The sequence below is a fragment of the Mytilus californianus genome, unplaced genomic scaffold (genome assembly GCF_021869535.1).
Source record: "Mytilus californianus isolate M0D057914Y unplaced genomic scaffold, xbMytCali1.0.p SCAF_1, whole genome shotgun sequence".
NCBI lineage: Eukaryota > Metazoa > Mollusca > Bivalvia > Mytilida > Mytilidae > Mytilus > Mytilus californianus.
In genome coordinates this window covers 112,475,404-112,502,810 of record NW_026262581.1, presented here as the reverse complement: position 1 = coordinate 112,502,810, position 27,407 = coordinate 112,475,404, and the positions used below count along the sequence as shown (strand labels likewise).

Sequence of the window (27,407 nt, the reverse complement as noted above, 5' to 3'; positions counted from 1 at the left end):
TATGGGTCTGTTATAATTTTAATGCATTAAATAACACCTATATATACACTTGTATTTATGTATATGCATAGTAGCAATATTTTTTCAGTAATCAATATCACAGTAAGATTTAATTCCTCATAATAATCTTGACATCTCCATTTTGAATTATGACATTAGTATTTCACGTCTCAGTTTCTCATCTGTTAATATTGTGTTTTCTACAGGGTTATCTTCTGCTATCACAGTCACATTACCATGGCAACTAGTAGTGCTGCCATCTTGATTCATCTGTTGATCATTGTCATCGTCTTCAAGCTGACATAATAAATTGTCATTTTCATATGTTGGGAAGAAATACCTGTAAAAATGTGTAAATATCAGTATATAATCAATGCATATAAATTATTGAATAATTCTAAATGGAGAAAAAATTTATTATAACAAAGCCTTCTTAAATGAATGTTGAATACTACTAAAAATTTCTAGTTTTATTACCTCTCCAAATCTAATTATTCCAATATGATGTAGTGTCATAAGCTAAACTAGAACAAGAGTGCACACGCTGAATGTTTCACCTACTTTGCTGGTTATAATCAAGTTTTTGAGATCAAGGTCTTAGTAAAGGTATCACATGAAATAAAATTAAAAATATCCCCTCACATACATTGGATCATGAAAGAAGATCAGAGTCAGGAATAAAAGAAACCACCAAAATAAAACCTTGTGAACAGGTTTGGCCTATGACATGATGTGTAAGTGTTGACAGTAATATAGCATTTGAAACAGAAAGGTGTTTAGAAGTAATAGCAATGCAATTTGATACAGATATGTCACTGTCACATAGTGTTTATGTGTTAAGAAATAGTATCGTCACAATTTGATTCAGAAATGTCACTGTAACATTGTGTTAAGGGACAGTCATTTTGAAATTGATACAAGTATGAAACTGTAACATAGTGTTTATGTGTTTAGAAATAGTATCACTGGAATTTGGTACAGATATGTCATTGTAACCTTGTGTTAAAGGACAGTTATTGTGCAATTGAACAGATATGACACTGTATCATAGTTTTATGTGTTTAGAAATAGTATCACTGCAATTTGATACAGATATGCCACTGTAACATTGTGCTAAGGGATAGTTATTTTGCATATAATGACAGATATGTCATTGTAACATAGTGTTTATGTGTTAAGAAATAGTAGCACTGCAATTTGATAAAGATAAGTCACTGTAACATTGTGTTAAGGGACAGTTATTGTGAAATTGATACAGATATGTCAAAATAACATAGTTTGTCAGTGTTTAAAAATAGAATCACTGCAATTTGGTACAGATATGACATTGTAACATAGTGTTTATAGGTTAAGCAATAGTGTCACTGCAATTTGATACTGATATGTCACTGTCACATAGTGTTTATATGTGCTAGAAATAGTATCACTACAATTTGATATATATATGTAACTGTTATATTGTGTTAAGGGACAGTTATTGTGAAATCGATACAGGTATGTCATAATAACATAGTGTTTATGTGTTTAGAAATAGTATCACTGCAATTGATACAGATATGCCACTGAAACATAGTGTTTATGTGTTTAGAAATAGTATCATTGCAATTTGATACAGATATATCACTGTTACATTGTGTTATGAGATAGTAATTGTGAATTTGATACAGATATGTCACTGTAACAAAGTGTTTATGTGTTTAGAAATAATATCATTGCAATTTGATACAGATATGTCACTGTAACATAGTGTTTATGTGTGCTAGAAATAGTATCACTGCAATTTGATATAGATATGTCACTGTTACATTGTGTTATGGGACAGTTATTGTGAAATTGATACAGACATGTCACTGTAACTTGGTATTTATGTGTTTAGAAATAGTATCACTGCAATTTGATACAGATGTGACTGTAAAGTAGTGTTTATGTGTTGGGGACAGTTATTGTGCCATTGATACAGATATGTCACTGTAACATAATGTTTATGTGTTGGGGACAGTTATTGTGCCATTGATACAGATATGTCACTGTAACATAATGTTTATGTATTTGGAACAATTATTGTGCCATTGATACAGATATGTCACTGTAACATAATGTTTATGTGTGGGGAACAATTATTGTGCCAGTGATACAGATATGTCACTGTAACATAATGTTTATGTGTTGGGGACAGTTATTGTGCCATTGATACAGATATGTCACTGTAACATAATATTTATGTGTTGGGGACAATTATTGTGCCATTGATACAGATATGTCACTGTAACATAATGTTTATGTGTGGGGAACAATTATTGTGCCATTGATACAGATATGTCACTGTAACATAATGTTTATGTGTTTGGAGATAGTAATAGTGTTACTGATACAAATATGTCAGCATGAAATGGTGTTATAAATGTCCATATGACAGTCAATAAAAAATATGTCTCTAGTATGGTCAGTATTTTCTTAAAAGTTAGTAAATTTCATTCTTGATTACTTTTCAAAAGTTTATGATGAAACAGCTCGGCTTTTCAAACTATTTCAAAATGAATGATTTTTGAAAAATAGGTTAATATACAAATAAAAGTATATAATTTCAGTCATCACCAAAAATATTCTCTATGTTTTATGTGATCTTCAGCAGTAAGTTTGTGTGTCCTGTTTAAGACCTATCTTTAAAAAATATGGAAGCAATTTACACTAGATCTGAAAAATTATTATAATTACATTTATCTATCTTATCATCTTTCAACATTTAATTTTCAAATTCTAATAACAGATCCATTTCAATCTTTATGAGCTCTATGGACTAATAAATAAAAATTAAACCCTGAGAAAACACACAGACATGATCTTATGAATACAATAATAAAAAAGATTGCATTCATCTACTCAGTTATCAATTTAAAATCGAACATATTTTGACAAACATGGATCATAAAATTATATTGATATACAGGTGATATGGGAAGTGTACATTAATACAAAAACTAATTTCCCTCTTTTTGCTTGATCTAACAGGATTTATTAAACAAGAATTTACCCCATTCAATCAACATAAAGTTACTATGACGAATACTGCGACGTACAAAAAGTTATTGATTTGAATAATGCATCAATTTAAATAATTATCAGATTTTGTGGTCTAACAAAATATGTGTCACCCATCATCAAGTTAGGAAGATTCTTTGTTATATAAAACCTGAAGCTATTTAATAAAGCACGGTTTATGTGAGCTATATTTTTGTTAGCAATTGCTATGGTGTACCACACATCATAATTGATACAATAAGATGTCTTTAGGTGCTAATACCTCAAGGCTACTGATGCTTTGATAGTACTTGAACTTTTAGCATTGCAATTATGAATATGTACTAAAGTATCATTTATTATCGACAGTACTGTCTCGAAGTACTACTGTGCATTTGGCTTCTTTTTGCTTTTAATGCATGGTTCTCTTATTGACATTTACCTGATATCTACTTTTCTGAGACATAATATATTAGTATAATAGTCCCAGATTAGTTTATAAAATTATACAAATATATATATATTCATAAAATGGTTGTCAAAAACATTGCATTATACATTGTATAACTGAAAACAATATCCTGCAGCTAGAGTCATATACATTCTTATATATTAAATAGTATAAGAAAATGTAAAGTTCCCTTTTGTATAAATTCAAAAACATAACATTTACAAAGTGTTTAATATGTGAAATTTTTCATAGATTTATATAGCTTAGTTAAGTGAATAATGTTTTAATCTTCCTTGTTTTTATATTGTAAATCCATGATTCCTGCAGTCCGTATTACTCCTAACAATGTCATCACTAATGATTACATTTCAAAATTCTTTTCCACTTTTAAATAATAAAACAACCACCAAAATGAAGAGCCTGCTCTTAAACAAAACATAGCACTATGTTTTTTTCCTTAATCAACTAAGATCATGATATATATATGACCCTAGAGTTAAGTGATGAAACACTAAAAGAATGTTATTTATGTACAACTTTTGTTTAACAAACAAATGACCATTACACTAAATAAACAAACATGACTTTCTGAATGTTTGTCTCAAGATTACCTACTTCAAAATCAATTTCTTACAGCTTAAATGGATAAAAAGTGAAACAAGACCTCTTTGTGTGCTCATAACAACCAAACCTTCACACTACATATCAAAACAGTTAATATCCAAACCCATATTAAATACACTTTTTCCTAAGTTTTCTTAGCCCTTCCTACCAATTGACTAATTTGAATCTAATTTGTCAGGTGAGCACTAAACCTTTAAAGTCACAGGTGTAACAAAATACACATCCCAACAGATAAAACTTCAAACAACAAAAAATACTAGGTCATCTTATTTACTTTACCAAGTCTTAACAGAAATTAAATGTCTGGATTAAGAAGACAGAGGACTCACTATTTCAAAAAATAAGTAGAAGATCAAAAGTGAGAATTTGTTCATATGTAAATGAGGGTCCTATAGGAGAAAACTTGATGAACACAGGCTACATCATAGGTCTGACAAGCTCTGTACATTAAGACGACAAGTCTTAACCTCAGATTTCTTTTACTAAACCCCATCTCTGGTTACTTTTACGTGGATGTCTTTTGACTTGTCCTCATATTGAATGGATCATGTCAACCCGTAAAGTCACCCAGTAAGAAATCTGAGCCGTAACATTAATTTTATGTCGTTGATATTGGAGTTTTGTTGTAAATTAAAGTTTTATAGGTGGCAATTTTAACATCAATAGATCAAGCTTAGATAACTTAGGTAGAGTATCTGTTGCACCAATGGATAAAGTTTTCTACTGTAACAATGGGAAAAGACCTCCAACTGTTGACATTACAAACACTTCAGTGCTCTCTTGTATAGAATTCATGCTTCCTGTTGCAAACAAGAAGAACAAAAGATGACAGTAGAATAAAACAAGTAGAAATACAGATACGTATCACCAATTCAAACACAATGTACAACAAATCATATTTGACCCACTTCTTATACGGAAAATTGCACTTAATAATCTCTATTTCATGCTTAATTTTCCCTTATAAAAGTCTTTACTTTTTATGGAGTATAAAGCTATCCTGTTTATCAGATGCACTAGCACAAGCTTAGTAGCATATATAAATGTCTTGGTTAAATGCACATTTTGTCTGGTGATATACATGTATAAGAAATATGAGCAAGAGTGAATGACTTTGCAGCATTTCCTCTACAATAAACGCTTTGCAGTTTATTATGCAAAATTGAAAGGAGTATGGTTGATTCCTTAAGATTTTGCAACTATATTGTAAGCTGCTACATTTTTCCTACAACAGGTACAAAATTTCTTGTCGTTCAGTACTTTCTGTATTACCATTGATACATGTTGGCTTGTGATGTGACTTTTTGATTTACAGAAGGTATGATAAGACCATTTTTTGGCCCCTTGAATTTGAAAATTAAAAATTTAAAAGGTATTATGAATCTATCAAAAAAAAAACACCTTTTGATGTTCACAAGACATTAGTCTGTCAGATACCAGTATTCATATTTCTGAATTTTCGATACTGTACTGCACTATTGACATATAAAAGAAAAACAACTTTATTTGCATGAACCGGTATAAATAAAATTTCTATTAAAATTTACTAGTGTGTAGGAGCAGTATCTGTTATTTTTGAAAATAATATTGCAATTTGATTATCTGACAAATTCTAACCACAAGTGCTATGCAATATTTAAATAAACTTTTCTTTGTGATAAAGATGAAGTAAAATTTGAGCAGACGGATTGTAAAAGTCTGTATATCAGACAGAGGTATTTGTGTGCTGTAAAGTAAAGAGCCATTATCAAATATCTGTCAGCAATAAAATACTACAAAGCACCTCTATAAAGATCTAAAATGATATTAACTTCAGACTTTTAATTGTTTTCTTTCAAAATTGAAAAGAAAATTTTGATTTAATTTTAAACTAAGCGAAGCATAAGATATAAATGATTGTGGCAATATTACAGGTAACAAAGACAAGAGATCGGCTGATATGGCGTGGAAGTTGAGGACTGATAGGCGTTGTCAAAGATTTCAAATTACGGTCACAATTAAGTTTTTATATTGACAGAATTCAATAAGTAACACAAATATGTAATGAAACCTCACTTGAGACCAACAAAATAATTCAATTAGATCATAAAAGTTTTCTCTATAATGGTCGTTGAGGTGATCGATCATTTTTTCAATACACAAAGATAGTTCTTGATTAAATATTGCTTCTCATCTAACAGTTTAGACTTTGACCATTTACAAAAACGTAAATTGTTCATGTCAGGCAAATACTCAATTGACTTGTACTTCCAAAAATTTCTTTACAACCAGTGTTTAAATGCATAGTCATTTTATAAATCATTAAAAAGAAAGATTTTAAACATTTTCTTATTTTAGCACATTAAATAAGGCGGCAATATAGATCTATAATCCATAATAACAAGGAGAATATTACAAAATAGCAAACAAAACTTGTAGGCTAATTACTACTCTCAACAACACTTGAAGGCTAAATACTAAGAAAAAAATGAGGAAATGCTTGATAAAGCAAAACATCTTTTAACCTTTTAATCAGGAGAACAAAATAATGAATAAAACAAGTGACTAAAATTTACAATATTTTTTTTTAACTTAAAAGAATAAAAAATGGTAGTTTTTCAAACAATACAATTCAATACACAATTCTTTTTTCATATTCATTCATTTTCATTGTCAACCCAACAACACAAGTGATTAAATAAAGAAAATCTTGCGGTCAACTTATGGTTGGATGAACTAGCATTCACACCATTAGGTCGCCCTGATTCTGTTCAAATGGTGAAAAAATTCAAAAGAGACAACTGAAGATCTAAATCAACACCAAATTTACTAATAAACAAAAACACTAACTGATAACAGAAATCGCAAGTAGACAATACTGCAGTTACTGAAAGCTAGTATATTCCATTGATGACAAAACTGGATACAAAAACAGTTACTGTAAGGTAGTATATTCCACTGATGACAAAACTGGATACAAATACAGTTACTGAAAGCTGATATATTACAGTTATCACTGATGACAATACTAAATAATACTGCAGTTACCAAAAGCTGGTAGATTACAGTTACCACTGTTGACAAAACTAGATAATATTACAGATACTGAAAGCTGGTAGATCACAGTTACCTATGATGAAATACTAGATAAAAAATACTGGATACTTCTGTAGCTACTGACAACTAGTTGATGACAGTTACTACTTATGACAATGCGAGATAATATTACAGTTACTGAAAGTTTGAAGAAAACAGTTACCACTGATGACAATACTAGATAATACTGCAGATACTGAAAGCTCTTAGAAAACAGTATACACCTATTGACTGGTTATGAGGGTAATAGCAAGTTTGTTGTCCCTGAGATACCAATTATTGCTCGAGGCGAATTGTCAATATTTTAATTACTGTAATCAAGACCAGGAATCCTCGTGTAAAAATTCACGTGCATATAATAAACACTAGCTAAAATATTTTACCATACACCAAAGCAATCCCAGATTATGAAGACAACGACATACCCATACCATAAATTTGTTATGTTTTAGTCCTTAAAATATGTAACGTAGATTTTCTTTTTCTATTTTAATTGCTTCTGGTAAGTAATATATAAATTTGAAATTACGACGAGACACATACAGATTATACCGTTTATGATATTTCAGAGTTTAACGTTGTCAAGCGCACAAATCCAAGCAGAATAGTCTGTGACGTCATTGTTGTCCAATGAAAAATTAGTATGAAAAAGTACGGGAAATGTTTATAAAACTATTGACCGGGGTAATAGTCTTAGAAACTATTGACTGGCAAATAGTCTGTGGAATAAAAAAGTACAAATATTTCATTCTTTTTTATATAGAAAATACATAAAGGTTTAATAATTACCACTAATGACAATACTAGATAATATTACAGATGATGAAAGCTGGAAGATAACAGTAACCACTGACGACAATACTAGATAATATTACAGATGATGAAAGCTGGTAGATCACAATTACCACTGATGACATTAATAGATAATATTACAGATGATGAAAGCTGGAAGATAACAGTAACCACTGACGACAATACTAGATAATATTACAGATGAGGAAAGCTGGTAGATCACAATTACCACTGATGACATTACTAGATAATATTACAGATGATGAAAGCTGGAAGATAACAGTAACCACTGACGACAATACTAGATAATATTACAGATGAGGAAAGCTGGTAGATCACAATTACCACTGATGACATTACTAGATAATATTACAGATGATGAAAGCTGGTAGATCACAGTAACCACTGATGACATTACTAGATAATATTACAGATGATGAAAGCTGGTAGATCACAATTACCACTGATGAAATACTAGATAATAAAATGCTCCGCAGGGCGCAGCTTGATACGACCGCAGAGGTCGAACCCTGAACAGTTGGGGCAAGTATGGACACTACATTCAAGCTTGATACAGCTTTGCATTTGGATTGTGATTAAATATTTGACACAGCATAGGTTTCTGACACAGAATGAATGTGGTCTAAGAACTTAAAAATTTTAAATTGGACATTCACCTTTTATGGTCCAATATCCAAAATCTAAATACATGGTTAGATTCAGCATATCAAAGAACCCCAAGAATTCAATTTTTGATGAAATCAAACAAAGTTTAATTTTGGACCCTTTTGACCTCAATGTGGAAAAAGTTGATAATGGGGCCCAAAAATCAAAAATCTAAATACATGGTTAGATTCAGCATATCAAAGAACCCCATATATTCAATTTTTGTTGAAATCAAACAAAGTTTTATTTTGGACCCCGATTTGGACCAACTTGAAAACTGGGCCCATAATCAAAAATCTAAATACATGTTTAGATTCAGCATATCAAAGAACCCTAAGAATTTAATTTTTGTTAAAATCAAACTAAGTTTAATTTTGGACCCTTTGGACCTTAATGTAGGCCAATTTGAAAATGGAACAAAAAATTAAGAATCTAAATACACGGTTAGATTCGGCATATCAAAGAACCCCAATAATTCAATTTTTGATGAAATCAAACAAAGTTTAATTTTGGACCCTTTGGACCTCAATGTGGACCAATTTAAAAACGGGCCCAAAATCCAAAAACTAAATACACGGTTAGATTCAGCATATTAAAGAACCCCAAGAATTCAAGAATAAAACCCCATTGAAATTGGTCAAGAAATAAGCAATTTATACGAAGTATCTTCTTTTGCACAATACTGTGCAATTAAATATTTCTTGCTATTGCGCAATACTGTACAATTGACAATTTCTTGCTATTGCGCAATATTGTGCTATTGGATATTTCTTGCTATTGCGCAATACTGTGCAATTGAAGATTTCTTGCTATTGCGCAATACTGTGCAATTGAAGATTTCTTGCTATTGTGCAATACTGTGCAATTGAAAATTTCTTGCTATTGCACAATACTTATTATATAATAATTTACACATCCTGTTTGGTGTGCATCTCCTAACATATCATTATTATTTGCTTTTAAATATAAATCAGAAATAACCAACTTAAAATGGAAAATTTTAAAAGAAAAAAAAAAGGAAAAAAAGAAAAAAAAGGAAACCCCCCCCCCCCCCCCCAAATTTTTTGAACCCCCTTATGATTCATCACCCCCAAACTCAATCCCAGCCTTCCCTTTGTGGTATGGTACCTTGCAGTACAATTTCAGAGAGATCCATACACTTGAACACAAGTTATTGTCTGGAAACTAGAAAAATGTGTATTTTGGCCCCTTTTTGGCCCCAAATTCCTAAACGTTTAGGGCAATTACCCCCAAACTCAAACCCAGCTTTCCCTTTGTGATATGGAACCTTGTAGTACAATTTCAGAAAGATCCATACACTTACACACAAGTTATTGTCCTGAAACTAGAAAAATGCTTGTTTTTTGCCCCTTTTTGGCCCCTAAATCCTAAAATATTGAGGCAATTACCCCCATCATCAATCCCAGCCTTCCCTTTGTGGTATGGTACCTTGCAGTACAATTTCAGAGAGATCCATACACTTGAACACAAGTTATTGTCTGGAAACTAGAAAAATGCTTATTTTTGGCCCCTTTTTGGCCCCCAATTCCTAAACGTTTAGGGCAATTACCCCAAACTCAAACCCAGCTTTCCCTTTGTGATATGGAACCTTGTAGTACAATTTCAGAAAGATCCATACACTTACACACAAGTAATTGTCATGAAACTAGAAAAATGCTTGGTTTTTTGCCCCTTCTTTCTCCCCTAATTCCTAAAATTTTGAGGCAATTACCCCCAAAATCAATCCCAGCATTCCTTTTGTGATATGGAACCTTGTGGTACAATGTCAGAGAGATCCATACACTAACACACAAGTTATGTCTGGAAGTTACGAAAATGCTTATTTTTGGCCCCTTTTTGGCCCCTAATTCCTTTACTCTTGGTACCATAACCCCCAAAATCAATCCCAACCTTCCTTTTGTGGTATTGAACCTTGTGGTAAAATTTGATAGAGATCCATTCACTTAAACTAAAGTTAGAGTGCGAAAACCAATGTGTCGCCGGACGACGACGACGCCAACGTCATACCAATATACGACCACAAAAATTTTTTTATATAAAAAATACTGGATACTTCTGTAGCTACTGAAAACTGATAGATGACAGTTACTACTCATGACAATGCGAGATAATATTACAGTTACTGAAAGTCGGAAGAAAACAGTTACCACTGATGACATTACTAGATAATATTACAAACAGTAACCAGTGCTAACCACTGATGACATTACAAGATTATATTACTGATGATGAAAGCTGGTAGATCACAATTACCACTGATGACCATACTAGATAATATTACAGATGCTGAAAGTTGGAAGATAACAGTTACCACTGATGACATTACTAGATAATATTATTGATGCTAAAAGCTGGGAGATAACAGCTACCACTGATAACAATACTAGATAATATTACAGATGCTGAAAGTTGGAAGATAACAGTTACCAATGATGACATTACTAGATAATATTATTGATGCTAAAAGCTGGGAGATAACAGCTACCACTGATAACAATACTAGATAATATTACAGATGCTGAAAGTTGGAGGATTACAGTAACCACTGATGACATTGCTAGATAATATTACAAATGTACATAACATTCTATCCAAAATTCCAATCACCAATGATGACAGACTAGTGTACAATGACATTTGATGATTAATTAGTTTTGACTAATTCAGTTCAACTACAGATTACGTTGTCATTATTTTTAAATAAAGTTTTTTTTTGTGAAAAAAATTATGTGTAGCATGTGAAGTAGTCAAAACTACTAGTCTGTCATCATTGGTGATTGGAATTTTGGATAGGATGTTATGTACATTATATTCCAACTTGTCTTGTACAGATACTAAAAACTAGAGCTTTGGACAATATGTTACAAAAAAAGCACATGTAGAATATCTTCAGAAGTGGCATTTGAGCAAATACCAGAAAGCAAAACAGTTGAAATAATAGAGAATGACTTAAGTTATGCAAGGACCAAATGGGATTTTATGCCTAAATTCATCTCTGGTTCAGATTTCACTTCTAACAACAATTACCAGTGGTGGATTCAAGGGGAGTGTAGAGGGTATAGCCCCCTTCGATTAGAAAATATATTAATGTTTAAGCATAAATTGTCCCAAAACAATTTTGCATTACTCAATTCAGCAGTTTAAATTGAAAGCTAGTAGATACAGTTACCACTAATGACAGACTAGATAAAACTACAGTTACTGAAAGCTGGTAGATGACAGTTATCACTGACGAATAACTAGATAATACTACAGCTACTGAAAGTTGGTAGATACATGTACCACTAATGACAATACTGGATACTTCAGTAGTTACGGAAAACTGGTAGGTAACAGTTACCACTGATGACAATACTAGAAAAAAAAATTACAGATGCTGAAAGCTGGTAGATTACAGTTACTTATGATGACAATAATAGAAAAAAATCACAGTTACCACTAATGACAATACTAGATAGTACTGCAGTTACTGAAAGCTGGTAGATAAGATTTACCTCTTGATGGCAATACTTGATAATATTACAGTTACTGAAAGCTGATAGATCACAGTTACCACTGATGACAAAACTAGATAAAATTACAGTTACCAAAAGCTGGTAGATTACAGTTACCACTGATGACAAAACTAGATAATATTACAGTTACCAAAAGCTGATAGATCACAGTTACCACTGATGACAAAACTAGATAATATTACAGTTACCAAAAGCTGATAGATCACAGTTACCACTGATGAAAAACTAGATAATATTACAGTTACCAAAAGCTGATAGATCGATCACAGTTACCACTGATGAAAAACTAGATTATATTTCAGTAAACAAAAGCTGATAGATCACAGTTACCACTGATGTCAAAACTAGATAATATTACAGTTACCAAAAGCTGATAGATCACAGTTACCACTGATGATAAAACTAGATAATATTACAGTTACCAAAAGCTGATAGATCACAGTTACCACTGAAGACAAAACTAGATAATATTTCAGTTACCAAAAGCTGATAGATCACAGTTACCACTGATGATAAAACTAGATAATATTACAGTTACCAAAAGCTGATAGATCACAGTTACCACTGAAGACAAAACTAGATAATATTTCAGTTACCAAAAGCTGATAGATCACAGTTACCACTGATGACAAAACTAGATAATATTACAGTTACCAAAAGCTGGTAGATCACAGTTACCACTGATGACAAAACTAGATAACATTTCAGTAAACAAAAGCTGATAGATCACAGTTACCACTGATGTCAAAACTAGATAATATTACAGTTACCAAAAGCTTATAGATCACAGTTATCACTGATGACAAAACTTGATAATACTACAGTTACCAAAAGCTGGTAGATTACAGTTACCACTGATGACAAAACTAGACAGTATTACAGTTACCAAAAGATGGTAGATCACAGTTACCACTGATGACAAAACTAGATAATATTACAGTTACCAAAAGCTGATAGATCACAGTTACCACTGTATTGGAAGTAAGCTTTAAGTACTTTAATCTGTTGATTATGAAAGCATGCCTGTCTATTCAAAATATCAGCTATTTCAAATAGATGTCATACACCACTGTAAGCAGCACAAGAAAAAGCTAAGCAATGGTAAATTTGGGTGGCAATTTTTATACTTTTTTTGGTCAATTTTAAATGAACTTTTCACATTTCAAGGAAAAAACAAACGACAAAAACCTAGAAAGTTAAATTTTAACTTTAATATTATAGAAGTTATTATATTTTTTTCCAATTCTGTATAAAGAAGTCTCTAAATCATTCATTACTCTTTTGAAAATTTGTATATCAAATAAATGCAATGCACAAAGTGACTTGTATACCATGTAGATTAGAAAGAAAATAGTGAAACTGAAGAACATCAGTGTTACAATGTTACAACTGAAAACAGTATTTGTAAGCCAATTTTCTTGATCAAGAAGTATTATAACAACTGTAAGATATTGAAATAAATTTTACTTATGTGAAAAAGGTGGTTTAAGGTGACATTATTAATATTGGATTAAGCTGAGATCCATGAGAAATTCATATGATATATTTCTTTAAATAAAATTTGGTAAGAATTTAAATAGAATTTAAACTTTTTCAAGTCAAATTGGTTAATACATGTATGGATTTGATCATAAAACTCTATGAAACTAACAAAGGCTCACCAAAGTGTCCATTTCAATACATAAATGAACTGCCATTCAAACTCATTTAAACTTTTATTTCACATTAAAGTTTAGATTCTGTAGGCACTATAAAAAGGAAAGTCATAAAATTCCTTTTATAGTTTTTAAGGTATAATTTTTACAAAGAGACCAATAACTAGCAGTAATTGTTAGTTTTATTGTATGGCTGATACACGCGACGCTTTATTAATATAGAATTAAACTGAAGGTTACATAGTTTTTGCTTTTGTAAGAAGTTATTATATTTTTTCAAAGTCAATGTCTTTTGGTATTTTAAAAAAAAAAAATTATTGCTTCTTTTTTTTAGAATTTAATTGAATAGATTATAATATTCACCAGACATACTTTTAGAAATCTTCTTAAAATTTCATGCAAAAAGGTGATCTAGATATACTGAAAATGAAATTAAGTGTTCACCTTTAAGATAATTATGCAGAAAATTAAATAATTTACATATGTTACCCGATAAAATAGTTAAATTATTGTCAAAGTGGATGTAAAACCTCAACTATTTTAAATATTTATAACAATACAGGTAGAATGTTTATAAACGAAACCATTAAAATCTCGTTTAACAGACTATAAAGTACAAAAACACAATGATCTTAGGATGTGAAACAAATTTTATAATTCTTATGTTAGTGATAATGTGCACTAAAATTCCGAGGTTAAGTATATGTATGTTTTGGTCAAGGTAATGTCTGGAAACATTATAATCCATAGAGCAAAATTTATGCATACAGTGTTTAAATTATAAAATTCTAAATTTATACAAAATATATTTTGTATTGGCCATATGTTTACATCTTACCAGAATATTTGAGAAATTTTTTAACCACCTTCTACACATTATTCTGCCAAGTTTGGTTCAGATTGGCCTAGCAGTTTCAAAGGCAAAGAAGAAAATGTGGTTTCCCATAGAGTTCAATGTCAATCTAAATGTCATGTTGGCAACCAATTACAGAAACAACTGGAAATTAAAACTGTCCTAATGAACCATGTTAATCATCCTAAGGAAACAAAATTAAGAAACTTAAGGAGTCTCTAAATCGTGCATAACTCTATACAAAGTTTGAAATGACTTGGCACTACATTTTATCAGAAGAAATTTTAATATTGACCACTCAGAGTCAAGAATTCCATCTAGTGGTCATGTTTTTTTGCCTAAATGAAAAGATTGCCCTTGCATACACAATATTTCTACCAACTCTTGTTCCCAGTAGTTTCAGAAAAATTACTAAAAAAAAGGTGAAAAGGTAATAGACATACAAAGAATGCTATGGGGATGGTACTAACTCTTTGGGTCAGCTCAGCTCACAAAATAACAAGATACAAACAACATATGCCTTAATTAAATCCTAAATAATTTTAAATACATTGCTTATTCTTGCCAAAATGCAGTATGAAAAAATAAATATAAAACCACACTTTTATGAATTACTGGTAGATAAAAACAATATGTAGATTTAATAGATTAAAGATTGGAAATAAGAAGGAAATGAATTTTTAACCATTTTTGTAATTTGCTCAAAATCTATAGACTCATGCTTGTTCTTCAAACAAAATGATCATTCTACTAAGCAGGAGGTTATATAAATTATATGTTGTGTATCATTATGTGCAGGTGCAAACTTTTGAAGCAGATTTTACTAAATAAATAATTTCATCTAATGTATAAATACAACCTAAATTATCCCAACAAAGTATATTGTGGTAAACATAATATTAGCGACACTCTTGGTTCTACTAAACGCCCTGTCACGGCACATCAACATAATACCTTTTTTATTACTTCACTTTAAAAGATGGCTGCTTTTGTAAATGCAAATTATAAACAAAATAGATGTCTTCTTGTAGACTATGTGGGCCATTAAGTTTTTAAAAGATACTGGTAATTAAATGTAATTAACTGTCCTTTGACTAATGACATGTATATAAAACTGTTACTTTTTGTTAACATACCATGTAAAGGGGCTATTCAAGGGCTTAATAAAAAAGTGTGTCTGCTAAGATAGTTAAGCATGGTATATATGATGGTTTAACTTTGTCCAAAAAGGTTCCATGACCCTTTTTTTAAGCATGCTTTACATGGTATTTTCAAAACATACATTTTTAATGTTAATTTTAACACATATGTATAAAATTCCAAACATAAAGACAACTTTATTTATTGTTTCTTAAAATCTAAGACTAGCAGTTGAAATGGAGCATACATAACACATGGCCCTTTTCTGCTACATGTACGTATTCACTTTTAACTTTGAAAATATATAAACGTTGTGACAATTTTGAGCAACAAGAAAATAAATGCAATTGTTTTATAATGGTCAGTTTCAAGGCAGAATGATATATTTACAACACAGCTACAAGCACATTTTTAATCCCTTTAATTTAGAGTCAAGTTATAACTATTAAACATATCAACATGGTTAACATTTATCTACTGTTTCCAAAAAAATTTATTATAGTTCTTTTTGTTCATAGCTTAGGAAGATGATGGGAGGTCAATGGTACAGCAACCTAAAAAGACAAAATGCAAAAGAAGACCTCTAGATATGTAAATGCAATCTTAATTATCTCAAAAAGTCTTTTTGCCCTAAAAAAAAACCTACATATGTCATCTTTATACAAAAATAAGGAAATAAAGGTTAAACTGTGCATTAGCTGTCAAAAAGTAGGGTGATATAGGTTTAACTGTGAGGCAGCTGTAAAAAGTAGGAGCAATATAGGTTAAAACTATGAGACAGCTGTCAAAACTTTCTATTTACACCACTAGTCAACCAATTTCCATCCTCAGCTTAAGCTGATATGAAAGGAAAAGTTTGATATAACATTAGATTGCATTAGTTGATATTTGACTCTACCAAAAAGTAGTAATATATAAAGACAAAATACTAATTTTTAACAAATAAAATATATCCTTTGTGCGCCTATACAGCTACTTAACCCTGGTTAATATGCAACCTTAACAAGCAGGTATATGTAAATTTGAGAAGGCTACATGTTTAGAATCTTAAGTACTTAATAACATGAGTCCTTGTGTTGAATAGTAACAGTCTCCTAATCTCCAATGCTATCAATCTGGGAACGCACTGTGCCAATACATATCTGATCTTTTTATTTTAAATCAATAAAACTTGGTGTACTTTTGAATAAAAAATACCACAAAAATCTGCCTTTTGATCATTATTGTATCATGCTGGTGGTTTAAATCTCAATGGCGTCTTTGTTTTTGCTGACAATGTTTTTTCTATAAAGAATTATAAAGAAATTGTGTTCTAATGTAAACATTGATAGGAAAGATATGAGTATTTTGTATTCTTTTTTCATAAAATTTATAATTTAGTGTCAAAATTTCTATGGTTTTGAAGTAAAGAATTTTTATGTCCTGTTAAAAAAAATGTTTATGATATAAAGTTTCCACTGAATTTTGATGAGTAACAGAGGACATGTACCGTATGTGTAATACATGTACATGTAATAACAACTGAGAAAAATGCAATATCATTGGAATATCCCCATGATTTTTCTGAACCATGGACATGACTTCTGAACTGGGCAGGAGTCACAGAACTATGAAATAGTTAAAAACTTTTATGAAGGATAAAGATACCCTATATTGGGTTATGTTTGCAGTTTTGGCCTTAGATTGGGTAGTTGAATATCTGCTGTGTTCATTTTACTCATTTTATGGCCTGGTACAATGCATTTTAATGAGCAGTGAAATATTCATGTAAGATAAATTTCAAAGTAAAAATGTCTACTGCATAAATTGCAAAAATTTGACACATGTGTTGTAAAAATTTCTTGACATATGGTATATAGTTCAATATTTGTTCAAAATTATATTGTGAATATGAAAGGATTTTGTAAAGTCAGATTTAGTTAAAAAAGGTATTTCACACTCAATGTTGTTGAGACTTAGTGCATATACAGTGTATATAACTTTCTTGCATTACGTTAAATTGTCTTGTGCAAGAAATTGGTAGTTTTGGGAACTATAATTCATATCTAAATCATTATGACATCACATTTTTGATAGCTTCACAAGAAACATTGCCTTTTTTGTTCTAGTATGGGCTTTATACAAGAAAAATTCGTAAGGGTTCTGTGGAACCCGGTGTCTCGCCTACTTTTGCTGTTAATCGCAGGCTCAACAAAAATGAGGAAAAAAATTAATGAAAATATTCCTCTCGATACTATCTTTTGATTGTAAGAAGCTTCTGTCCAAGTTTGGTAAAAATCCAGGATAGTTTATGAATCTAATAAATGTTTTAAAAACTTTAACTGCAGGCTGTATGTAATTTTAACTGGAAGAAAAACTGAGTCCATTTATAAGTAAAATACAAAAAAAAACAGGTACAAAATTTGAACAAAATTTACTTCTAGATACTAGCTTTTGATCATAAACAAGCTTTTGTCCAAGTTTGGTACAAATCCAGGATAGTTTAAGTTATCAAAATTTTAAAAACTTTAACCACAGAGTGAATGTAATGTTTCCTGGCAGAAAAACTAAGTCCATTTATAAGTAAAATACAGAAAAAAAAAAAATTCTTTTTAGTAAATTTACATCTGGATACTATCTTATGATCATAAACAAGCTTCTGTCCAAGTTTGGTAGAAATCCAGGATAGTTTAAGAAAGTTATTATAATTTCAAAAACTTTAACCACAGAGTGAATGTAATGTTTCCTGGCAGAAAAACTAAGTCCATTTATAAGTAAAATACGGAAAAACCAGATTTTTTTTTAAAAATTTACTACTGGATACTATCTTATGATCATAAACAAGCTTCTGTCCAAGTTTGGTAGAAATCCAGGTTAGTTTAAGAAAGTTATTAATATTTCAAAAACTTTAACTACAGAGTGAATATTTGTGGACGCCGCCGTTGACGACGAAATGTAGGATCGCTTTGTCTCGCTTTTTCGACAAAAGTCGAAGGCTCAACAAAAACCGAAAAACATGTGGCAGAAACAAAATCTACATCTGATTTGCACTCTTCCCACTTGGCCACAGGCTCATCAGCCTAGGCTTGTATTTCTTTCCAACCTGAAAGAATTTTTTACTACTGGTAAATAGAATCTGTACATAAATTTTTTAAAAATATCATCAGGTCTATGACTGTAGAAGTTTATTATGAGGACTGGTTTTGCTCATGATTTCTAATAGTTATCCACTTTTAAAAAGTGATATTATAGAAACTATTTAGACTGGAAATATATCTTAACTCACTCACAACAGAAGACGAATATCTATATATGGACCAACAGAATCAAATATATAAAAAATAGACATGGTTTTATGTTTTCTCAGTGAGCTTTAACAGCTTGATCTCAGCAGGAAGAAAAGATTAAAGTACAACATAAATCTTTTTCTTTGCCTCATCCATGTAACAAATGTCTTCACTATATTTTTTTTTTGAGAAACGAAAAGAAGAGGAAATGCTTTTTTAATTCTTTATCAACAACAAAAATAATTTATCATTATTCAAGACTTCATTCAAGATTTACATATTACTTTCAAACTTTCCATTATATGAACATTTAAAATGCTTGCATTGATTTTACCAACAAAAGGGGATTAACTCTTGATTTAAACCAGTCATTTATCAATCTAAGAGGACGTTAAATATGTATTTATTTCCGTCAGAATCTATAAAAATACCTTTTTAATCCCTACCTTAAAATTGTAAGATAATCAGTTTTTAGAGAGGGTAAATTGCATAATAATTTGGATGAGAAAGACAGATGTACACTGAGGGCAGAATGACAATTTGTTTTGAATTCATCAACAATTGCAGTAATGGTGATAAGGCAGTAATTCTATATTCAGTTTTACAGGTTATCTAAAACTGCTGTTAGCTTGTTTTCATTGTCCTGTCTGAGAGGTATTATCACAGGCATTCAAATAAAAATAAACTGTTTTATGTTTTCCATACATAACAAAATCATTGGAAAACAGTTTATTTTCCCCTCAAAGGAGTAAGTTCACGCAGGTTAAAATTGGCCCTTAGAATTTGATGTTTTTTAATAGGGCAAAAATACTATAAATTTCACATAGAAATAGTTGTGATATAACTTTTAATACAAAATCAGTTTTGGTCAAATTTTCAATAATTCTTCACAGTTTTTAACTTCAATTACTTTGTCCGCCACCCCTGATCCAGAAAGTTTTTGTGTCTAGGCCCTATGTGTTAATCATTGTTCATATGATGCCCAACTGATTAAAATGCTTGCCTTTTGTTACTAAGTCTTCAGGGATTGAAATCAGGATAAGACAAGACAAAAAATGTCCGGCTGGCTCAGATATATTTTGGAAGCCCTGGTCTAGGGATTCAATGTCACCATTCACTGTGATTGGCAACTTTTGGCTACAGCACATTTTGGATCCTGTGTTGCGGCCAAGGGTTTCCTCAAGCTTTGAGTTCAGAATAATGCACAAAATCATTTGTTTTTTGACAATATTTCCAAAATGTGCTGTCTTTCAAGCCTAGAATGTACTCTAATGAAGAAATTTGTTTAACCTTATATTAAGGCTTTTGAAATAGATCCATTTAAGAACCAAATTATGGCCAATTTGATACTTTATAATAAAATTGAATTTCAAGGCGATATTTGGCCTAAAGTAAACCTTGTCCTTTTACTGATTGTAAACTTGATCTTACTACTTTTAATTGCTCTTATTGACTGAGTACCAGAATGTCCTACCACAGAGTACAGCTAGGTAACCTGTCAAAAAATTATACATTCTGGAGTCAAAAGTCAGTAATAAGAAAATAGTCTATTTAAAATTAGAAAGATCATATCATCTACCTTGACAAAAAACTTTAACCTGAAGCAGGCACTATCATTTTCTATGTTCAGTGGACCTTGAAATTAGGGTCAAAACTCTAATTTGGCATTAAAATTAGAAAGATCATATCATAGGGAACATGAGTACTAAGTTTCAAGTTGATTGGACTTCAACTTCATCAAAAACTACCATGACCAAAAATTTTAACCTGAAGAGGAACAGACGGACGGACGGACAAATGGACGGAGGAACGGATGAACAGATGCACAGACCGAAAAATATAATGCCCCTAGGTGGGGCATAAAAAACAAATTGTGTACATGAGTGGATAAGTGGTGGTTATGTTTTAGCCAGTGACATAAACAAATCAAAGAGTTATGTATATGAGAACGAAAGAAAGAAAGGTGCCTGAGTACCTGAAATGTATGTGTATTGTGAACATGAGTAAAGTTGTGAAAATCAGTTAATAATTGGTGTATTTGATTCAGAAAGTTATTTCAACAAATCTCAGTTCAAGTCAATGCATCAATTAGAAGAGTACTTGATCCATCATTGATCATTTGATGAATACCTAACAACTCCTTCTATTCAAAATAAGAGAACCAAAAAAGGAGAGATAACAGCTACAGAGAACTGTGATTTTATATATAGTATTATTTCATACAATAAAGTTTCAACGAGAAAGTGTTTTGGATCATTTTCACTAAGAATACCACTCAATCAGAAATAAAGGAGAGTACACAAATCATAATCTTCATAAGATTGAAAAGATTTGAACTTGTAGTTTCAGAGGAAAAGAAATTTTAAAATTTAACAATTAGATTCAAGAATTGAGTCTATCTGCCTTGTTTTCAACAGGAACATATTGAGGATTATAAACCAGTAGTTTTAGAGAAGCAATAAATGGGGAATGTGTCCATGGGACACAGATGATGCCCCCGCTTGCATATAACATTATAAAGGGATATAACTCAAGAACTGTAAAAGTGACGCTACCCAAATTTGTATTTGATCTGAGTTTTGTGATAATAAGCATTGTGCATAAGTTTCATAACATTTGGTTGAGGCAAACTAAAGCTAGAGAACAGAAGAAAATATTTCAGGAATTTTTCAATTTGTAAAGGGGCATAACTCTAGAACAGTAAAAGTAACACCACCAAAATTCAAACTTGATCTGTGTTTTGTGGTAATAAGCATTGTGTATAAGTTTCATAGCATTTGGTTCAGGCAAACTAAAGTTAGAGAACGGAAACGAAAGATTCAGCAATTTTTCCATTTGTAAAGGGGCATATAACTCTAGAACGGTAAAAGTAACGCCACCAAAATTGAAAGTTGATCTGTGTTTTGTGGTAATAAGCATTGTGTATAAGTTTCATAACATTTGGTTGAGGCAAACTAAAGTTAGAGAACGGAAACAAAAAATTCAGCAATTTTTCCATTTGTAAAGGGACATAACTCTAGAACAGTACAAGTGACGTGACCAAAATTCAAATTTGATCTGTGTTTTGTGGTAATAAGCATTGTGTATAAGTTTCATAACATTTGGTTGAGGCAAACTAAAGTGAAAGAACGGAAACAAAAAATTCTGCAATTTTTCCATTTGTAAAGGGGCATAACTCTAGAACGGTAAAAGTGACGCCACCAAAATTAAAACATGATCTGTGTTTTGTAGTAATAAGCATTGTGTATAAGTTTCATAACATTTGGTTGAGGCAAATTGCAGTTAGAGAACGGAAACCAATTTTGGGACGTACGTACAGACAGACAAGGGTAAAACTTAATGCCCCCACCGTAGCGGACAAGGGTAAAACTTAATGCCCCCTCCGCTACGGTGGGGGCATTAAGTTTTACCCTTGTCCGTCTATACGTACTTCCCAAAATTGGTTTCCGTTCTCTAACTTCAGTTTGCCTCAACAAAATGTTATGAAACTTATACAATTCCTCCCAAGTATGCCCCTCCGCCGCGGGGTGGGGGGGGGGGGGGGGCATAAAAAATGTGATTTTACATAGTGTTCAATCAAATCTATGTGTCACTAATTCCTCCCAAGTATGCCATCTGTATACAATAATGTTTGAAAATTGGTAAACTTATTGCCATTCATGTTAAGTTTGAAAATGTTTGGTTTTTTTCAGAGGAGAAGGAATTTCAAAAACTGACTTATAAGAAGCATGAATAATATCTGTGGCAATGTTTTTTGCATGAAATAGGAGTTTTTATACGGGATGTTTCATACATCTTTTTTGTCAATTTCAATTCAGATTGGATAATTGGTTTCACAGACGATACAGTTCAATTTTTTTCAGTACTTCAAAAACATATATGATATTACAGCTGCAATGTATGCATTTCAAAAAGTATGGACTGAGGAATCTATGTAATAGCATCATTTATACTATGCTTTTTGTGTTGGCCTTGTTGTTTCATATAAGATGTATATGCCTATCAATAATTTTAATGCTCTGTTTGGCCCAGCAGGTTCAGAAGATAAAGAAAATGAGAAACATGAACAAATGAGAGAGCATCATATGACACCTAATATACAACCAGCACAAAATATAAGCAACTGTGAAAAAAAAAGCTAGGTGAGATTTAAAGAATAACTGATGATTACTGAGATTTGTAGTAGAGCATTAACTTTAACAGTGGATTAATTCAGATCCATCAAAAAATAATTTAAAACTATTGTGGTTATAGTGTCCTTTTTCTGTCCTTCCTTTTTTAAGACTGAAATGCACTTACTGAGGCTGATCCCAAGTCAACAGATCAGGTATCATGTTTGTGTGGCCCTTCTCATGCATATGGTCTATTAAAGCCTTTCTGTCTTCAAACTTCTCTTGGCATCCAATACATATACCAAGATGAACCTTTTAAAAAGAAATATGCTTTAAACAGTTTGAATATTGTTATATTGTCTTCAATTTGTTTGCTTTTGTTTCAATAATAAATAGTTAACTGTTATTAAAAAAAATATTTTAAACGTCATAGAATCAGATCTTCTGCATGACTGTGAGACTAAAATCTGTAATTGGTTTAAAATAATCATGTACAGAGAAAACAAAGTAGCTTACAATTGTAAATTTGAGATGTGCAGTGTTACATCTTGTATAAGCTGTCTTTTCAAAAAATGTAAGAAAAAAGAACATTGAAAAAATAAGAAAATGTGGTATGATTTCCAATGAGACAACTATCCACCAAAAATACCCAAAAGACAAGCCTGTATCTGCCTATTTTCTAAAGAAAGTATGTTTAATAATTAAGCTTTTTATGAGTTATCAATGGCTTAAAAATTCAGGGGGAAAAAGCACATAATAACACAAAATGAATTTCTTGACAGTTTCTAAATATAAGTAGGTGCTCACATCATAGCATAAAAGAATATTAATTCATCAAAGATTTTGACAAGTTGTACAAAAATCTAACAATGAAAACTAAAGATCTGAAAACAGACAAACACAAGATTTTATTAATGAAAAACAATTAAAGACCATGTAAAATAATATTTACAAGACTTTAGACTTGTGACAAACAAATTAACATTGTGGAAGTTTCACAGGTTTAATGAAAACTCAACCCTTCCTGATATAGAATACAGAGAGAATAAAAATATAGAGTTCCCCGCGTTATCTGTCCAAGGGCAATAACTAAAAAAAAACCTTTTTTGATTGTTCTTTAAAATTTTATAAATATCTTAGAGAAATGAAAGCTTGAGAGCAAGTGCAATGCACTTTCTGATATAATAAATATTTCAAAGGGGCATAACTCTTTAAAAAAATTTGATCGGCAATGATTTTCAAATTGTACAAGACATTACTTATATAAACCTGATATGAATTTGATAAAAATCTGGCAAAATTGTACACATGAGAGCGCTAACAATGCAATTTCCCATATAATTAATATTTCCAAGGGAGCGTAACTCTTTTTAAAATAATAGATCAGCACCGATATTTGAATTTGTCCAAGATATTGCTGATATAAACCTATGATACAAGTTTCATAAAAATAGGGCAAAAAATGTACACATGAGAGTGCTAACAATGCAATTTTCCATATAATTAATATTTCGTAGGGCATAACTCTTTTAAAATTTGTTGATCTGCACTAATTTTTGACCTTGTGTGAGACAACACACATGAGAGCGATAAAAATGCAATTTTCCATATAATAAATATTTCCAAGGAGCATAACTCTTTTAAAAATCATTGCAGTTCGTGCCAAACACCAGCAGTCCCATGGTCCTGACAGATGAAATAGATGCCGGTCTTCCAAATCGTATGTCAATTGTGATCCGTATGTCCAGTGTTTTCACAATCTCCGTTCTCTGACTTATTATTGTATTTTGATGTGTGTGCGCACAGTTCAATAGAAATGAAAACTTCCAGGTAAAATGTTTACTCTGAAGTATGTTCAAGGGGCTAAAATTTATCAACTGCTTTCCTAAAATGCAATTTTTACCATCAATATTATCATAAAACAACACAGTACATTTAAGAACAACACAATAAGCTTAAATAATTGATTTTATTTTCAGACAGACAAAAATCTGTTTGGTCAGATAAAACCTACAACACTGTCTGACCGAATGTCAAACAGAAACCAAGAGTTTGGCACAGACTGCATTGATCGGCAGTGATTTTTCTAACTTGTCTGGGACATTGCTGATAAAAACCTATGATATAAATTATGATATATTATAAAAATCTGGCAAGAATTGTACACAGAGAGAGCTAACAAAACCGTACGGATGCCCAGTATTTCTATGTCCCCTGCAACGGGTTGCAATGGGGGACAAAAGGGGATATACATCTATTAAGACCCAGCAACACAATACAACACAAAAAAGACAAAGAACACATAAGTTAGTCGCAGAACACATGAAAATAGTATAATAAACTGTTAACACAGAGATATGTCTCGCCTTTTTGTAATTTTGATAATGCAAATGTTGAAATTAAAATAGCAATTCTTTAACATGTAAGTTATGCAAATATTCAAAGTCAATGAACCATTAGTGAAGGTACATGGCTAAACAATCTCCATGGAAATGAGATATGCCAAAGCTAATACACCTGCATACCAAATAACATTGACTTATCATAAGTCTTTCCCTTTAAACAAACCTAAACACAAACATTAACTTGTAAACTATGTAAAAGTCTCATGAACCATGATGAGGGGGTGGGGCTATATAATCTCCATGGAATCAAGACTTGCAAATGCAAATAAATTTGCATACCAAATACCAGTGACTTAAAATTAGCAGTTCATCTTAAACTGATCTAATCACAAACTAATAAATGTAAACTAAGCAAAAGTTTCAAAGACAATATACCATGACTGAGGGGGCAGGGCAAAATAATCTCAAAGGAAATGAGATGTGCCAATGCTAATACAACTGTATACCAAATATCATTGACCTACCACTAATGGTTCACCATAATCTAGATCTAATCACAAACTCATACATTGTTGACGCCGACACGGAAACAGCATACCTATGTCTTGCTATTTGACTACGTCAAGGCGAGACAAAAATGCAACTTACAAATTAATAAAGAAGGAGCACTTTTCAAAAGAAAATTTTCTATTATCATGTTTGACCACAGTATACAAATCAGAGGAAATTAAGTATATTAAGTAAAGTTAAACCATGGGAAATATTACCTGTCTTCGAATGTAATTTATTAACTTTACTTGTTGATAGAAGTTGAGGTTTAGTCTAAGTTTTATTTCCTTCAAGTCAAGGTCATGCAGCTCCTAAAAAGAAATATTCAGACATAATAGTAGCCATTTGAATACTGTATGTTCACATTGACATATAGTTGTCTAAGAATGATAACTTAAAGTCAATACAGGTAGCCTTGTATAAATCTCCTTATTTTGCTAGTTATAGTATGAGAGATATACTCTTTTGATTCAAAGAAAAGTAGTACAAGTGATAAATCAATTAAAATGTTACACGGTGCATCAATTGTATAATCTTATACACATCTTTAACCTGATTTGTATTTAATTAAGAACATGTCATAATCAACTGACTGTCATCATGAAGTTTAGAATGAACCAGGGTACAATACAGATATTCAGCCTTGGTTACAATGTATCTGGATGTGAGATCATAATACAAATATACTGCTTTGTGTTTACTATACCCATGTTTGATCATGAAACTAATGTAGCACACTGAAATAAAATTCAATATGCAGACACATATTATTGGGTTTTCTATAACTGTATAAGAGCATGAAACCCATTTCTTATACAGGATGAGCATTCACAATTGTTCCATGCTGTACCTGCTTGTGTATACAGGATGAGCATTCACAATTGTTACAGGCTGTACCTGCATGTGGCCATGAAATTTAGCAGCTATACTGTATGAGCATTCACAATAAAGACACACAGCCTGAAGTGTACTATACCTGTGTGTGAGCATGAAGTTTATCAGGTATGCTGAATAAGAATTCATAATTACAGACACTCACCCTAGGGTTCAATAACCGGCATGTCAGCATGAAGCTTATCAGGTATGCTGGATGTGAATTCCCAATAAAGAATCTCATCCTGGGGTGAACTTTACCTGCATGTGAGCATGAAGCTGATCAGGTATGTTTGATGTGAATTCAAAAATAAAGAATCACATCTTGGGGTGAACTTTACCTGCATGTGAGCATGATGTTGATCAGGTATGCTTGATGTGAAATCACTTAAAGATTGAGAGTGTGGGGTGTTATATACCTGCATGTGAACATGGAGCTTATCATGTATGCC

General features: G+C 31.4%; 1 protein-coding gene across 4 annotated transcripts in view; it reads right to left on the bottom strand.

Annotated features, from left to right (window-relative positions):
* Window positions 1-27,407, bottom strand: part of LOC127711284 (zinc finger protein 277-like) — a 295,784-nt gene continuing 268,377 nt past the window's right edge. For all 4 annotated transcript variants that reach the window (XM_052217288.1, XM_052217302.1, XM_052217282.1 and 1 more), the window contains 3 exons: window positions 26,301-26,393; window positions 23,376-23,500; window positions 1-340 (listed from right to left, as the gene is read on the bottom strand). In XM_052217288.1, the coding sequence (XP_052073248.1) occupies window positions 148-340; window positions 23,376-23,500; window positions 26,301-26,393 (411 nt within the window). In that variant the 3' untranslated portion in view covers window positions 1-147. The remainder of the gene's footprint in view (window positions 341-23,375; window positions 23,501-26,300; window positions 26,394-27,407) is intronic.